General features: G+C 38.2%; 1 protein-coding gene across 1 annotated transcript; it reads left to right on the forward strand.

Moving 5' to 3' along the window:
* The first annotated feature begins 10,060 nt into the window (after positions 1-10,060).
* Positions 10,061-13,326, forward strand: slitrk5b (SLIT and NTRK-like family, member 5b). The gene has a single exon (XM_077728637.1). It carries the CDS (start codon positions 10,092-10,094, stop codon positions 12,672-12,674), a length of 2,583 nt encoding a protein of 860 aa, XP_077584763.1. The 5' UTR covers positions 10,061-10,091; the 3' UTR covers positions 12,675-13,326.
* Positions 13,327-18,423: the final 5,097 nt, after the last annotated feature.

Genomic DNA, 18,423 nt, shown 5'->3' on the forward strand with positions numbered 1-18,423 from the left:
GATGAATTAAAGTCACGTTGCTAAATAAAGCTCAAGTATCCCATCGACACAGTTTGACAGTTTATGTTTGTCTCTACTCCGCGGGGAATAGCCCGGAACGGCCTTTTTCTGCCACGACACTCCACAATCAAAGCGGCACGGTGAATCTTAATTGCAGAACAATTACGACGCCACATAACGACACCAGTGTCACATTTTGACAGGTCACCGTAATTGGCCGACGCGGAGTTGTAGCCTTGAGCTATCACGTGGTAATGGTATTGTTCTCTTTGGTTGTTGGGCTTGTGAGCCAGCGGTAGGCTATTATAGACCAAAAAATGAGCTGTTTTCTTTTTAACCAAAGGGGAATTAAATATTCCAATCAAAATTCAAACAGCGTGGATTCAAAATTATGGTATTTTCAAAAGCAGTTATGATTCTTGCCACCTAAATTTTCATTGATGTGTAAATGGATTGAAGCTCATTCTTTCAAACTATTAACAACATAATTCTGAGTAACGAACGATTATTAGCAGACAATTGAAACACAAGTAGATGTAAAATTCTGTTTTTAAAAGAGAGTAGAAATCAAAGCTACTTGGATCTTTGTTAAATGATGAATTAACGGCTTTTAATTACGTTTGTATAAAGTCTGGTTCGTTTTCAGAGAACACAGCCGTGACTGATTACCGTTTCATCCAAAAATATATAAAAAATACTTATATTTTAAAAGAAACACAATGCTACAAGCCAACAAAATAAATAAATGGACATCAATCAGTCTGGAAACTGCTACAAAGACATTTCCAAAGCTTTTTAGTACTTGAGCAAACCACCGCGAGCGCCATTTATTTACAAAATATGGGAGAGTATTGAACCTTTCTAGAAGTTCCCAACCTTTGAAAAAATACTACATAAGCAAAGCATAAACTCGAAAAACGGTAGCTATGCTCCTACAGGGCCTGGATAACTTCCCATAATGTCTGTAACCATAAATTTGTCTCTTAAAGGCAAATGTCCACCTATCTTTTCATGATTTCAAGCACAAGTGCCATCAGGTCTTTTTGCAATGGCTTTAAAATGTAGCTATCAAAAAAAATATAACCCCTAACCCCAACGTTAGAGCAGCTAAGGTAGCATATTCCAGACTAGAATGCGGTTTAAATGCTGTGCCGTGACCTTCAAAAACTAATTCATGCTGAAAACCCCTGGCATCGATAGCCTGGGATCCAACAATTCTGTGAGGATTAATAGGACAAAATGTCTCTTAAAAAAACACTGCCGCAGAGAAAATGCTTGATTTCAACTGTTGCTACCGAGGATTGCCCAACTGGTAAGGTTTTGGGGGTCATTTGTATTTCTACACAAGGCTAGATAGCTTTGAATGCTTCTTAGTTTTTTTCTTCTTCAATAAAAAAAATCACTATTAAAAACTAATGCATGTCTACTTGAGAAATTTCCGCTTTAGGGAAAAAAACGGTTACAATGTGGATGGTTCCTGTTTACTGTAATTCGGCATCTTTTGACTTTGATGACATACCTGTCTCAATCTGCCTCCTGAGCTGTTTTGTCAGCAGGCGATTGAATGGCTCATTGATATTCAGGATAGTTGTTCCCCAGCTACACATAACCTACAAAAACAACATAGTAGCCTCATAAGTATCTCACCCATCAGAGGCGCAATGGTTCAACTGCAAATTATGAATCAAATATGGCTAAAGGATGGAAAGGCATAACAACATTCTATCAACTACCATGTTTCTCGCATATAAGCCCCCTCCACGTATAAGATGCACCCTTAAAATCACAGAATTTTACAATTTCTCTCATTTCTCGCACAATTTTCACCTCCATATTCATGGTATTAATAGGGGGTGTATTGTATTTTCAGGACTATAAGGCGCACTGCATTATAAGGCGCTGTGTCTATTTTGGAGAAAAATTCAGACTTTTAAGTGCGCCTTATAGATGCAAGACACATTTTTTCTCTTGAGTTTCATTCAGAGATGTCAAAATACATTTTGTTTAGCGTTTAATCTGTTATCTTTGCTCTATTTTGAAATAAATGACCATATCACCCTACAGTTTTGTCCATGTCATCTAATTTATGCGCATATAAGCCGCACCCTCGATTCAGTCATTGTTTTAGTGACAAATACGGCACATATGCAAGAAAATACGGCAATTAGTGCGTAAAAACTCGCTTAAATGAAACTTTAAATGTGTATTCAATCCATCCAAGGCCCTTGAATCAAACTGACGTCACATAATTAGCCATTTATACCCAATTTTTAATACATAAATGAGCATAAGGAACGTGATTATCACGGCATTAAGCCCAGCTAAGTACTAACTGGCATTATTCTGCTTTAGTTACATGTGACCAACTTTAACTCCCGACTCATTATGACCTCACCGACCACAGTAATTACCCGAATTCTCGAGACACCCGAGACCAGAGATAAAAAACCTGACGTCAGATTAGCAAGGGGTGGCACCCCGCGGTTTTTCCGCAGTGGTCTCCGGACCTCTGCTTGGATTGGCTTTTGTATATTCACGTTGAAGCCAAAGAAAGCACGTCTTTAGTTTGCTTGTCAGCATGAGAAGCGTAGATAAGCCCAATGCTGTGTTTAATTAAGAGCCTAGGATCTGGCTTCACACAAACACGGGCAGATAGCACGCGGCAATTGACCTTAGCGAACATGTCGGCTTGTTATCTTGCTCCCATCACCTGCCTGTGAGACAGTCAACAGCTCTCAGGCGGACTTTTGATCTGGCAAATCTCGCCTGTTGACGGCAGGGAGCCTCTCACTTGAGTTTATTTTTTTAATTTTATTTTTCTCATTTCGCCAAGTTCGCCAAGCTTGCCAAGCGACACTTCGCCTCTCGCTACGTGTAATCATGCTCCTTAAAATACATGAATAACAAATGTGCATCAGGTCCCTACTTTGGAACTGGCAAATTGCTTCTCAGCAAGCTGCTGTGACAAGCTTGCCTAAGTTGTTGTGACACAACTAAAGGCTGTGTTGACTACTTATAAAAATAAAAAAATAAAAATATCTGGCTACTTTGCAAACCAAATGAATGCTTCAATCAAATTATGTTGATCAGATGGAAGCGCCGAGTCGTGTGGCATCCATCCGGCAATTGTCAAAATTAGATTTACATCCAATTTGGCTGTGCATCTTTATTTATGTGGTGGTTAAATGGTGAGGAAAAGTGCAATTGTAATAAGGTTTCTAGTTTCTGTTTTCACAGGTCAACATTGACATCTGTAGGTTGTATGTTGAACTACGTATTTCGAGGGAGTTTGCTTCGAATTAGTCAAAGAGGATTGAGAGATAGACAGCTAATAACTGCACTGCATTTAAAATTATTCGTCTTCTCGTGTTTGTTATGGCTCTGGTTCATCATAATTTGTCCTTAATGAATTCTGCTTGACGACAGCATGCCATTGGATGATTGATTTTTCACTTTTTAATGAGTTGAGAAACATTATGCCAGTGAAAAGGTTTATTTATTCTTGACAATAGTTTAATAAATTACCTAGAAAGGGCATTTTCATCCAAATGGTGATTTCTTGTTATTGCTACTAACTTATTTATGTATAGTTCCAAATGAATTATATTATAATACAACCTGTATTCAGCAGTGGAAATTAGATGCATGAGGGAAAAAGTGAAATTTAGCATGATAAAATACATTTAAAATAGTATTCAAATATTCAAAGGTTTATTTTTTCAGTAATTAGGTAATTTAGATGTGTTTTTTTAACAAATTAAAGAAATTGGGAATGCAATGAGAACAATTTATGTGAATTTAAGACCAAAATACACACTAGATAAAAATATTGAGTAAAAAATACAAGCAGCAGAGGGCGTTATAGCAGCAATAACTAATTTTGCTTTAGCAATAGTACTCTAAGTGTACTTTACATATATAATATTGCTTTTATTTATTAAGGGGCCTTAATATTAGCAGTGAGTCTTGTAAATATTTAAAAAAAAAGTTGAGAACATGAACGGTTCAGCAAAATATTAATGTTAACCCTCTAATCCTTTGCATCTATTTTACATATCATATCTATTTAAGTAATGATGTTTTATTTTGTAATTCATGAGCATTGAAAGTTTCTTTGAGCATATATTAAACATCAGGGTCATCAACAACAACAATAACAAACATGGCTCTGCTATTTTCCCTGAAATTTGCTTTCGAATCAACAATTTTTGACATAGAAAAGACATTTCTTTCCATTAAGCATCCCTTTGGAATATATATAATTAAAGGTAAGTAATAAACCAGGACTTAATGTTCCATTTATGGGAATAAAATCAATAAGAGTGTCAATTCCAGTGTGTGTAAAATGATGCTGCAACCAGGGAAATAAATGCGAGCATATTTTACAATCCCCAGACACAATGTAAATAAATTCCACCAGGTCTATAAAAATTATATCAATATTAAATTACCCAAATATCAATGCATACAATTACAACACCAGGTAATGAGAGAGCTCTGATTGAAGGTTTTAGTGTACGAATTGACAACTAGGCATGAATAATGAACATTATATATGCATAGGTGAATGGAAAACTGTAGATTCATAAATAAATAGTGTAATTATCAACTCATCACAATGTACTGGTGCTCGGCCGTTTGGCCACCGGACTTTTGGTTGCCGGACATTTGGTCGCCGGACGTTTGGTCGCCGGACGTTTGGTTGCCGGACGTTTGGTCGCCGGACCGTCTGGCCAAAAGTCCGGCGACAAAACGTCCGGCGACAAAACGTCCGGCAACCAAAAGTCCGGTCACGTGTACTAAAGGGGTTAGCTTTACATCTGTTACCTTTTAAACTGGAATTTTAAAGTTATTTACCTTTTTTTTCCTAAAAGTATAACATCCAAGCGTTATATTAAAAATAAAATCAGTAAATAAAAACCACATCAAATCAATGCAAGTCTTCGACCGAAAGGGTTGGCAGAAATCCTTCAGTGGATTAAAAGCACATTATTAACTATAATTTGACCTTCCCTACATTTCAACTTAATGATAGCTATAATAATTATGTAGCATTAAAGATATTATCATCACAGCCTCTATGTCGCGCCTTACAAACCATAACTGATGTAAAATGGTTTTAATCATTAATGATGCTGTTAATATGCAACAATTTTGACATAAAACTAAGGTGGGAGTCTAACGACCTTTAAGCAGAAATTAAAATGAACACCTTCAATAATAGTATTTAACATTAATACTAATGTGCCTCCATTAAAAAAACTATATGATAAGGTCATAACACCTGCTCTGTATACACTTACTCTTGCTGAAATTCCAACTCAGGCCTCCAGGGGAAAAATAACCCACGAGAAAACATTTATAAAGCCTTTAGGCTAGCATCACCTCAAAACTATGCCACAAACATTGCGTCCAAATGAGCAGATTAACAAAAAGTAGCTCCATGTCGTGCTTCCCACATCAGCTTTTGATTGCACAAATCAAAATGGCCTCAGGGGAAGCCATTGTAATGGCTTATTAGAGCCGATAAATATATTTAAGTGCTTGGCTTTAAAGCGGAAAAGGCATAAAAGTGCACTGCCAGCTTGCATTCTCACATCTGCTTGAGATAAGGTGAAGAAGTGGCTAGCATATGGATGCTCATGATAGGTCAAAGATGATGAAGATGATGGCCAAGTCGTGTGGGAATAAGGAATAATTCAGTGGTTGTGTTGTAAGGGTTTCCTGCTGTTCGTTTACTAGTACAGGAAGATGTTGTGTGTATTTTTTTAGGCTTGGAGAAACTTTATTCCCAACCGCCTCCTCCCAGTTGGAATCTTCACAAAGTCTTATCTTTTCAACTACTTTTTAATGAGAGTCCTTAACTTAGCAGTCACTTTTTTGATTGGAAGGGGAAAGTAGAGCAAAACATGGAACATGCCGTACTACTTTGTTTGACCTCAGACAGCTGTATGTGGGTTGTGCGTTGGATGGTTGGGAATTAAGACAGGGTTGTTTTTTGTGTTTTTTTTTTTTTTAAGGATGAGTTAGGAAGGATTCTTGGATGCTTCAGGGTTGTCCCGAGATGCTTCCTGGCTTACTAGAGATATGGGTTTGGGTGCTTTGGGGTTTTGGGATGGAGCCCAGAGACTTTTCTTCTTCTTCCTCTTCTTCTTCTTCTTCTTCTTCTTCTTTTTCAGTTCTTTGACCTGAGTAGCAACTCCATGATAGTGAGAAAATTGGTTTCTGGTTCAGCAATGACAAAGATCAATAAATGGTACCGGTTCAAACTAGATTTGTCACAGACGTTGCTGTGATAAGGATTTGGATTTTACCAAAACATTTGAAGGTGATTGGTTCAATTTCCCACTTCAACAACTTGGAATGGTAATGCCATTAATTATGGAGCCTTCTATTGTTAAAGATAATTTGTTGTAACTAAATATTTTCATTAATATACACTCATTGTACTGGTGCACTTCTATTTCTGTACAGCCGCAAAAAAACATGTATTGTCGTAGTTATAATTGGGGATGATCCTTATTTTTGTTTTTTTTGCTTATGTCTGGTCTACATTAACTAACTGCAATTACTATGCATACTTTTTTTAATCCACTGGTTGCAGACAGACAATAAAATAGTGAATAGTAATAAAATAATATGATTGAATGTATATGCTACCTAATATAAGTACCATTGCTTTCTCCTGATGTGAAATATTGAATACAAAAAAATACACACATTTTTTGACGAAATGAAGCCAAGAGCCCGTGATTGAATATGAATATGCTACCTAATGTAAGTAGCATTGCTTTCTCCTGATGCGAAATATTCTATAAAAAAAATATAAAAAATCCACACATTGTTTGACAAAATGAAGCCAAAAGCAAAGCCCAAGTTGAGCACATAATATAAGACATGAGGAAGGCTTGTTAGAGCAGGGCCACTATAGATGTTGCCAGACAGCAGCAGAGCGGATCTATCATGCCAGACAGTCTACTTTGCTCCAGCTGGACGCAAACAACAAGGCGCGTCGGCGCTTGCCATCTGTAAAAAGCTCGTATCAGTCAGAGGAGAGCCTACGTTATTTCTGACCTAACAGTTAGTCACCATATTGTCTTCCGACATTTCTTGCGTTTACCTCTTTGCATATATCAAATGTAAGCATGTTTGTGTGTAGAAGTGTGTTTGTGTGTAGTTTGGAAGCCATTTGGCAGTGAGCATGATGCTCAACGGCAGGGAAGCCTCTGAGAGGCACTAAACAAGGACATCATGTATTTCCTATCTGTCGAGTAAGAGAACAGGGACCGTGAATTAAAAGCCAAAGGGTTACCGTGAGGGGAGTGGAGTAGCCCAACCAGATGGCACTGTTTTTCTTATGTCTTTATATATATATATTTTAACTCGTTTAACTCATATCCAATCAGATTGGACCGGTATCCCCGTCGCAATAAAGTGGCAATGAAAAATGATATACTATGTCCTCTTAATCTTGTTTTTTGTTGTCTTTAAGAAGACACTACCATGAAATTTCAATGGAACATGATCTTTTTTTTGTTTTTTTTGGCCTGAAACATCCCAGTGGAATGATGGAGTTTGGGTCCGTTAGGCCGGATGATCCGCCCGAGGCAGAGTAAACAGACGAATAGCATGCACGCTGAATGTTTTCTCGGGGCCGCATCGCTCCATCCTCCTCTCCAAGGGGAGGATGGAGGAAGAGGAGGAGGGAGATGATGCTTCACGGCGATGTATAACACTTGACAGGCTTTCACATGAGCGCCCTGGCCTCAGTTTGACAGGGGCATGACAGGTGTCTCTCTTTTTACTCCTCGACGCAGAGCTAAGTTGGCACCCCCAGACTACGTTACATATACGCCAGTATTTTTAAACACACTTTTCAGTTCTTTCGGGGCGATGAGGCTGAAGGAAATGACATCTGCGTATGTATTTTGCAAGCTGGTTGAGTGCAGTCATACACACATTGACGATGTTTTGTGGAAAATATTTTTAAAGGGATTTAAACAATACATTTTAACAAATTTGGGTCGATGCTTTGTAGCAAGAATTTTGGTATGACCCAAAATTTAACCAATTCTAACTGTTACAAGTTAGAAAAATTGTAAAAATGTACATGCCACAGCCAGATTATCAATTTTCCATCTAATATTTAGAGCAAAAACATGTTTTTTTTTTAATGAAAAGAGCTATTCACTTCAAAAAAATCAAAGAAAACACGGTAGTATAAAGTATTTGCTTAGAAAAAAATATCCCTATTTATTTCCAAGGGTTCCATTCTTTTGATGGCAAAAAAATAATAATAAATTCTGAAATATGTATATATATGGGCAACACGAATTTTCAACTCCCTCCACAGATTTTCTATTGGGTTAATAAATGTATATATATACATATATAAAATACTGAAGTAACCTTAGTGACATTTTTATTTACTCATTGAATTATCTATATATTTCTTTTTTGGACTTAAGCTTAACGATAGTTTTATTCTGTTGTTGTTTTATTTCCCTTCTCCAATTTCCACACTGTGAGAGATAATTACATCACTTTTTTTAGGTGGCCCTAGTTCTAAAAATGTAAAATGACGCAACAAATAACATCAGCTTTTGCGCAAGTCCTCTGTTTGCACCGCATCCGTACATTTTCCAAACAAAAATAGGACAAATGAATAATTCATGCGATTTATATCACCGCTGCCAGAACTGTTGGACCAGGTGAAACATATTCAAATGAGGCAATGACTCATTTTTTTTGTGTTTCATATTTACTACCGTTTAAAACAACTGGACACACATTTAAAACAAAAAATAAATAGAAAAAACCCTGGGAGGCATAAGTACTTCTAATTTCCGAGTTTTGTGCTGCGGCGACCAATCAATAGACCCAAATGGTGAGCTCCAATGGGCTCATTAATTATGCAGGAAGTTTTGTGATTATAAAAGGTTCTTCTGCATCCTTTTAAGCATTGTTTTTGAATGTCAGTGACAGTTTTTCCTCCTTGAAAGTGATGTAAATTCAACACGAAAGCCCAGTGAACTCCAAACCCAGGAGAAGATAACCAGGTAACAACTCCCCCCACAGACAACATGTTGTCCAATAACATCAGCTGCTGTCGTCAGGTAGAGCTACCGTGAAGCTTTTTTTTAAACATGAGCTTACCCCAACAAAAAAAAGGACTGACAGATTAGGAGAAACAATGATGTAACACGACATCCTAGTGGAGGTTTTGCTTTCAGGATGAATTTCGCCATAAGCGGGTTTAAAACAAACCGTTTGAGCGCATCTCAAGTGCTCCACTTGCTTGAATTATTGATATTTTGGGGGATCTTACAGAAGGTAGGTCAGCATGCATCCTCCTGTTTTTTTTTTATGCTTCACATCTCGGCACGATGCTTCAAGTGAGCCGATTCTTTCTGCGTGAAATCAAATGACTTGACGTCTTCCCGACCACCGGGTGAGGAAGCGAGAGAGGGAGAGAGAGAGAGAGAGAGAGAGGGAGAGAGCGAGAATAAGGAACTTTGTTACCAGGCGCAGAAGCATCTCCGCCTGCACAGTGAAGCAGAGGAGAAGAATTTATAGTCGATCAGTGCTTTTCCTTTTTTTAATTCCTTCTCTTTCCAGTCCTCTTCGGGCATTTTTTTTTTTGGAGAGTGAATTGAATAGATGCCAGTTTACGTTTCCTGATGGATGAAACGCAAAAGAGACGCCGCCGACTTTCCGTTTTGAGCCACGGCCGTGAGGTAGGTGATGGTAGAAAATGTTCTAAATGTGGCGTTAAGTAGCCCACGTGTCAAAATTCCTGTGTGGTTTAAAAATAACTGGACGTGGTTGTGTTGTTTGTGGCTCAAGTCAGCTTTTGACCTTGATTTGGGTGATTTCCATTGCTTGAGGGAGCCCTCCGTTGCTCTTTCTTCTACTGTTTTTTTTTTGTTTGAGCCGTTTTAAAAATCAACCTTCGCTAGGTTATAAGTTCTTGCCACCTAGGGACAAATTAGGTGTTGGAGTTACTCGCCTGTTTGGCGTCAATGTGACGGTTTTGTCTTTCTTATTTGCTTCTAGATGACATCGAGAAGACTTTAACGGCATTCGGGAAAATGCATCTTTGGATCACTTATGTTTTGCTGAGCGCCACCTCAGTACAGACGGCGGAAACGTCGGAAGAAGGGATTTGTGCGAGACTGTGCGCCTGCGAAGAGCGAGAAGGGATTCTCACCGCCAGTTGTGAAAACAGGGGCATCGGTAGCATCTCGGAAATCAGTCCTCTAAACTTTGCTCAGTATCATTTGCTGCTGACTGGGAATTTTCTAAGAAAACTGTCCGCCAACGCCTTCATCCAGTACAGAGGACTGAGCATTTTACATCTGGGAAATAACGAGATATCCCAAGTGGAAGCTGGAGCTTTTAATGGACTTGGCGGACTAAAACGCTTACATTTGAATAATAACAAAATTGACGCCTTGAGGGAGGAGCTGTTCTGGGGCCTGGAGAGTTTGGAGTATCTACAGCTTGATTCGAATTACATCACACAAGTGGCCTCCAATGCTTTGGGCAAACTTCGACACCTGGAGGTGTTGATTCTTAACGACAACTTGATATCCGCTCTGCCAGTCAACATCTTCCGTCATGTACCACTGACTCATCTGGACCTGAGGGGGAATCAGCTCAAAGTGCTTCCTTATTCGGGTTTGCTGGAGTATATGGATGGCGTGGTGGAGCTACAGCTGGAGGAGAACCCGTGGAACTGCTCATGTGACCTGATCGCCCTCAAGACTTGGCTAGAGAGCATTTCGTATACGGCGTTGGTTGGCGACGTGGTTTGCGAGTTCCCTTTCCGACTCCACGGGAGGGACTTGGACGAAGTATCCAAGCAAGAGTTGTGTCCCAGGAGAGCCATCGCCGAATACGAAATGGCGCCACATTTCAGCACGGATGGCAATTACAGGAGCACGCCGGCCCTCGCCACGGCTTCGTTGACCTCTTCGGGAATCGCACGGTCCTCATCCAGGCCAACCAGAGGACCCCGGCAGTCTGGGAAATTGAAATCAAGACCCACCGCCAGATTGGTGGGGAATAAACCTCAGAATTATGGTCAGATTATTTCCTATCAAACTAAATCTCCGGTGCCTTTGGACTGTCCATCCGCTTGCACTTGCAATCTTCAGATTTCAGACTTGGGCCTCAACGTCAACTGCCAGGAACGAAAGATTGAGCACATTTCCGATCTGGAACCCAAACCGTATAACCCGAAAAAGATGTATCTCACCGGGAATTACATCCCAGTAGTGCGTCGGACAGACTTCATAGAGGCAACAGGATTAGATTTACTTCATCTGGGCAACAACCGAATAGCTCAAATACACGACCGAGCTTTTGGCGATCTGAATCACCTCAGGAGACTTTACCTCAACGGGAATCTGATCGACCACCTCTCAGCCGACATCTTCTACGGACTCAAGAGTCTACAGTTCCTCTATTTAGAATACAATGTCATAAAGGAAGTATCAGAGGACACTTTCCAACACGTCCCTAAACTTCAACTCCTCTTTTTAAACAACAACCTCCTAAAAACACTACCACCGGGAGCATTCCACGGCCTCACGCTAGCACGCCTCAATCTTCGCAGTAACCACCTGCGAAATCTCCCGGTCACCGGGGTGCTGGATCGTCTCACGGCACTAGTACAGGTGGATTTGTACGAAAACCCTTGGGATTGCTCTTGTAGCATCATTGACTTAAAGGTATGGCTAGAACAGCTGAGCACCGGCACTGTCGTCAACAACGTCATCTGCGGCTCACCCAAAAAGCTCGCCGGGGAAGACATGCGATACATAAAGATGGCTAATTTCTGCCCTAATAACTCCACCGCCTCGGCACCGGCAATCCCCCCCTCGGAAGAATCATTCCCCGGTAGTACCATCACCATAGAAACATCCTTAGACTCCGATACGCAGTACGGGGCCATCCCTTTATCGGTGATGATACTGGCTCTCCTGCTAATCTTCATTATGTCCGTGTTTATAGCAGCCGGATTGTTTGTAACGATGAAAAAGAGGCATCTGAAGAATCAAAATGACCAAAATAACTCTATGAACGCTTGCATTAGCTCTCTCAACATGGAGTATGGACTGTACAAAAAGGGGGCAGTCCCAAAGGTCAGAACATCCGCCGGACACGTGTACGAATATATTCCACCGGCTTCGGAGCAAACGGCGGGTTCGGCATCTGCCGACGGGAAATCCAGCTTGGGATTTCAAGACTTTGAGGAGTTAAGTGGCCCCTTCCCGGCAAACTCGGATGAAGAAGCGGCTAGTAATGTAATGGCCTCGGAATATAGCACTACTGCTTTAGAGCCTTTAAGTAAGCTACGCGGCATGAAACATGATGATCCTTCCTACTGCAGAGAAGTCCCTGATCCAGATCAGAAGCCCGGCTACAGTCGTACGCTACCTTGCAGGCATTCGGGGCGTCCGATTGGTCAGTACACATCCGATTTTGACGGGAGGTCCCAGTTCGTTCACCCCGACAGAGTACAGCAGACAATATTATACTGCACCACGCCAAGTACTGTTTACGTGGAGCCTAACAGAAGTGAATATTGGGAACTGAAAGCTAAGCTTCATATAGATCCTGATTATCTCGAAGTTCTGGAAAAAAGAACGACATTTACGCAGTTTTAAACTACTTGGCTTGACGAGGAACGGTATGGTGAGGGACTGAAGTAGCATTTGTGCTATGTTGAAGATTTGCAGGGTTGAGTAATGACTTTTGTTGTTATCCAACATGAACTGCATGTCAGCTAATCCTATCACAAGTACATCTACTTATTTTGAAAAGGCTATGATGGCTGAACGATGCCTTCTGGCCATTTGGTGGTTGAGGATGTGGTCTGAGTCAGTTTGTACTGGAGAGATACTAAGAAACAAATCATTTCTGCATTTCTGTTTACATTGATCCAACTATAAGATTATAGTAAAGTCTAATAATCCGAGTTGAGAGTCATTTGGTTAACATGTCCTAACACTGGAGCCTTAGGCTTTTCCTAAGTGCGAGAGTTTCGCTCAGTGAACATGAAATAGCTGGTGCTTCCCTTTCTTTTATCACAGTACATCTCACACCAAAATGATTCATGACTATACAGCGTGCATAATGCTGTTTTTATTAGGCTCACCAAGGGAAAATAGCTCTTTTAATAACTGCTTTGCAGAGTAAAGTGATTTTTTTCTGAAGCTAGAGAGTTTTTAGATGGCTAATTATTGAAATTAATTCAGAGATTTGAACTTTTCTGAGGCAGGTTATTAAAAAAAAAATACTTTTAACACTATTTTTCCCCAAGCGGCTGTTACAGAGTCCCTTTTCATGTCATTCTAGCTAACCCCCAACTGTTATGTGTTGAATACTTCATACTGGTATTGGTCACTACATAATTTGAAGGTCTTTCAATTCATAAAATATTCAGTCTTGGTCTCAAAAGAACTTTTGAAAAATATTTGTTGGGTTTCAGTCATGGTCTTGAAGACGAAAATACTGTGAAATGATTTATGCATTACTGTACAATTTTACCTAAGGGGAATTAAAAATACTTCACCAAAACTGGTACAAAAACTAGCCAAAACATTTACAGTGCCATACTTTATCCGCCTTATTTAACTAATTCCTATGCACTAAGTCCAATGCAAATGGTGTTTCAAAAATATTGGCTCCATAACCCTAATCGTATACAATCAATCGGCCATTAATTAAAGTATACAATAGCTTAAAAAATTGTGATGCAATGTTTGTACAGTATTTTCCGGACTATAAGTCGAACTGTATTTTTGGGAAAGAATATTTTTTAAATCAGAAATCAATAACCTTACAACAGCACAATGGAAAACAACAAACTAAAAGGGCATCTGTTAACTTAGCAGTTTTTCCAAAAACTATAACCTTATATTTCTTAATTTTTAAAATATACCAAAAAAGTGTGACTTATAGTCCAGCAAATACGGTGTATATAAATCCAGACTGTATGATCAACTTTGAATTTAAACATCAAGATAGTTAAATTTTCCCCATTATGTTAAAAAGTAAAAACCTATACACAACTATGTCTATTTTAAAAACACCCCGACCCAAACAAACCAAAACAACTAAACCCCGCCCACCCCAACCCAAGCATCCCAAGTACTCTTCCCAAAACTTCCATCCCATTTTTCTCCAATCCCCAAAACACATCCCTCTCTCATTTACATATCAACCGAGACCACAAAACCACTTGAGGGCTAAATACTAAAAAAATCAACTTTTGACGGAATGACCCAAGACGCATGTTAATGCAACTCCATCCCCGCCATTTTTCCATCATGTTTAACCAGCTCAGATTAAATGTGTAAATACGAACAATCATGCATAAAGCCCCCTTAATGACTCATCTTTTTTCATACGAGACGCCCCGAAGCTACGACGCTTGCCAGAACTTGTGCTTTTTACCCTCAAATCAGTTGCATTTCATTAGTACTAATCAGCTATGAAGATTACGCATTCCCCTTCAAAAATAAACCAGGTCGCAGCTACGGATATTTACCAGCACCTCTGAAATAGTAATTTATTTGTGACGTGTGGTCCAGTGGATGAGTCATTTTTATTTTTTTTTGGGTTCACCCACACAAATTCTGAAAGGTGAGGAAGATATAAAAAAAAAAGCATCATCTGGTGGCTTTTTCTTATTGAGAATGGTAAAAAAAAATGAAATTGACTTGTTTCTATGTTAATCTCTCTCGGAATCAGTGGTGAACTCCCGTTAGGAGATTATGGATGACCGTCCGACAGACACACTGGTTTTGAATTGTTTTCATGCTGCAACTCCACTCAGAATTGTTGAAATGGATTATCGTCACAAGTGTATTCGCATGTGAGGAGATGGTTGCTATCCATATTTATGAAAAATATGAGTCACAATTGCATCTTGGATAATTCATACTTGGTAAAAAAGATGCCAGCAGAAAAAGTCAGATTGGGATTCAGAAAATGAAACATTTAAGGCCAGACTATGTTTTTATAGCAGACAAATGCAAATTATTAATTATTATTATTATTATTGCTTTAGCCTTCTGAAAATGCACTAATGACCTGTTAAATCACTAAAAATGTAACTTCCTAGATTGGTTAATCAATTTTTTTATGTTCAATAATGACTGTCCAAAGAGTAAAAATGAACATTTATAGTCAATATGCCAAGTATTTTATCATTTAATATGATTATGAAGGGATGAGTACATAAACATGGGTATTTTAGGCATTGTTATGAGAAAAGAAAGTATATTTTAGCCAAAATAATCTATCAATATATATGCATATATAAATGTATGTTTATAATGACATAATACATTTACAGCACCTTACTATCCTATTGTTGAAGGATTTTAATACACAATTTAATGATGTGATACACAATATCATTACATTCTCCAAACATTATAACTGTATCCACTTAATACTGCAATTATTTTTTGAACTCTTTATGAAATATGTTGTTTTTCCGCCCCTAGATTATCATTCTATTCAGCTAAAGCCTTGAAAGTTCAAAATATTTTTATTTCCCTCATTTAATAATGATTTTGGTCAAAAACCAACAACTTTTTCACCGCATTTCAATTACATTCCATTAAAATTTCAATCCATTCTTCTTTGCTATTCTTTTTTTGCTACTATGCGAATGTTACCCAATCTAAATGAGATTATTATTTACACTAAAACAATTTGGTGCATCATTTTGGCTAAAATCCTAATAAAAACATAAACCTTTAATGGTTAAATGCACAAATATTGACAATTGACAGACTTATCTCAATATATAATGACAAATAAGCACAAGAAATGCCTATACGGAAATAAAAATGATCTTAATATGCATAGAACGATGGCGTCTCGGTAACGTGGGGGTCAAAAAGTGAGTAAAAAATCCCTCTTCTTGAGGCATGAACACACAAACAAATGCACATAGAAAATGCAGATGATTTGCATTAATATGCACTGAACCTGTCACCTTAACTCAGCACTCATACTTGGACTTTCTGCATGTTAGTCACATTGTTGAAGAAGACGCCAACGGTTGACTTTCAACGTGTTGGCGCTTTCTGTGATGATGCATTTTACCACCACTTGACTGCCCGCGCCAAGCAGAAAATACTCTAGAAAATACTCTTGAAAATACATATTTTTTTCAAATGTAATGTCAATGGCAACTTGCATTGGTGTTTTGTTTTTTTACGCAAAATGAACTCTAAGGAAACAAGGTGACTTGTATATAATGAATAAATGCATATATATAAAATGGAAATGTGCATTTTTTTATATGTAATGACTGACTTTTTATATTATTTGAGATAAGAGTCCAGCTGGGTGATATGAATATATATAGTATATTATAAAATGGAGAATTAAAGAGGGCAATGTCACTAATTCATTTGAAAATGGTCATGTACGAGAGCTACGGTAGCTTGAAGTGTAAATTATTCAAACAAAACACACACACAGGGAAGGGCAACAACTTTGCAAAAAAAAAAAAACATGGTAGTCACTAAATAACTCAAAACTTTTTTTTGTGGCCAGAATTTGTTTCTAGGCCATATTTGGGAACCCTGCTCTATATACATTTTACTACTATTGTTACTTTTATGAGAATAAAAGAGTATATTGATATAATTTATGTTAAAATGTGGCCAATTTGTCTTTAAAAAAATGTTTTAAACCAAATTTGAGAACTCTACTCTATCCATTTTACTATTATTATTACTTTTATGAAAATTAAAGATTATATTGACATAATTCATGGTAAATTGTGGCCATTTTGTCTTTAAAAATCACAAATTAATTCTCAAAATGTTTTTTTTTCAATTGTTTATTTGACCCTGAAGCCCTTTTTTTTAAATATTTAAATGTCGGGTTACAAAAAATCAATGCAAAATGTGTTTTATGGGTTAATTATCTGATTCATATACTTCAATTCCATTGACCAACATGAATGTTCATCCACATTTTGATGGAATAATTTGATTTAGTTTGCCCTGACAAAATGAATTCATCTAAAATAGATGTGCTGCAAAGTTAATAAATAAAAATACAAGCATTGCCTTGCTATATTGGCTCCATCTTCCATTCACCCTCAGGCAATACAATACAAAACATCTCCTTTTCTTCCTATTGTCGATTTTTAAAACCCTTCAAAGTTAAAATCTCCACTTTAGAACTTCAAATCAAGTTTCCAAATGGGTCATAACCACGTGCTTATTTATTACATAAGAAAAAAAATAACCCATATCCAGACTTTTTGGGACATCTTCGTATCACCCTGAGACTTAAATGACCACCGAGGCTACCACGTAAACAAAATGGCATCTGATGCTCGCCAACAACCCGAGCGGAAAAAAGCCTCGGGCAACTTTAAAAAAAAATATATATAAGATCACATCGTCCAAGAGTCAAGTGTATATTTTGCATGGAAACAATTGCGCAACAACTACTTGAAACCAAGGCCCTGGTCTCCATGGAAACATCCACTCAGCTGACACGGAAAGTCATAAGAGGCCCTTACGTACTCTAGATAAGTACATCAATCTTTTTGGGAAATATGAACGGTATGTGAGGTTCCTATCCCCGAATTAGACGTTGAAGATTACCTTGTCGGAGGTGCCGTGTTGTGTTTTTTAACGTTTTTAACGGCAGAGAGCGGAAATTAGGGCAGATCGGCATTACGTAAGCTCGAAGAGAGCCTGGAAGACGGCGTATGACGACGAGACTTTGCCGAGGGAAGCGCCTTTACTATCGAATCGCATCAAGACGGAGCACAAACGCTACTGACTCAAAGCGTTGTCGTGATACTGGCGCACATCTGGTGCAAAAAAGACGAGATGCCTCGCAGTTGTTAGGGTATTGGACATATGTTTTTGAAGCCCTGAGACTTTTCGCTCATTACACTTACAAGATACGACTGGAAAGAAAAAAAATATAGACTGCAAGGAGACGTTTAAGATACTCGTTTTCACTTCACATGTATTTGCTGCAGGGATTCATTCACTTAACTGCAGATGCGGGTGGCATATTACATTTTCTCCTTAAGGCTTTTTCATTTGTTTTTTTATGTCTTTTTTTAATTAATTGGATATTAGCAATTATGTTGGTAGCCATTTACACAAAAGTGAGTGAAAATATCAATTGTAATACTTCCCATTGCTATTAAATAGCAATTAAGTAGATCATTTTATATTTATCCACTTTGTGGTTAGTGGAGGATTACAATTGAATGAATAACAATAAAATGGTGACGTAGGCATGCAACCTTGTTTTTATTGTTTTTTATTGAATATTTAGGGTAAATTAGCAGAGCTGTAAATATTTTTTTCCATGACCAGATGTTTGGTCGCTGGACTTTTGGTCGCTGGACATTTG

The sequence above is a fragment of the Stigmatopora nigra genome, chromosome 11, assembly GCF_051989575.1.
Source record: "Stigmatopora nigra isolate UIUO_SnigA chromosome 11, RoL_Snig_1.1, whole genome shotgun sequence".
NCBI classification, from domain to species: domain Eukaryota; kingdom Metazoa; phylum Chordata; class Actinopteri; order Syngnathiformes; family Syngnathidae; genus Stigmatopora; species Stigmatopora nigra.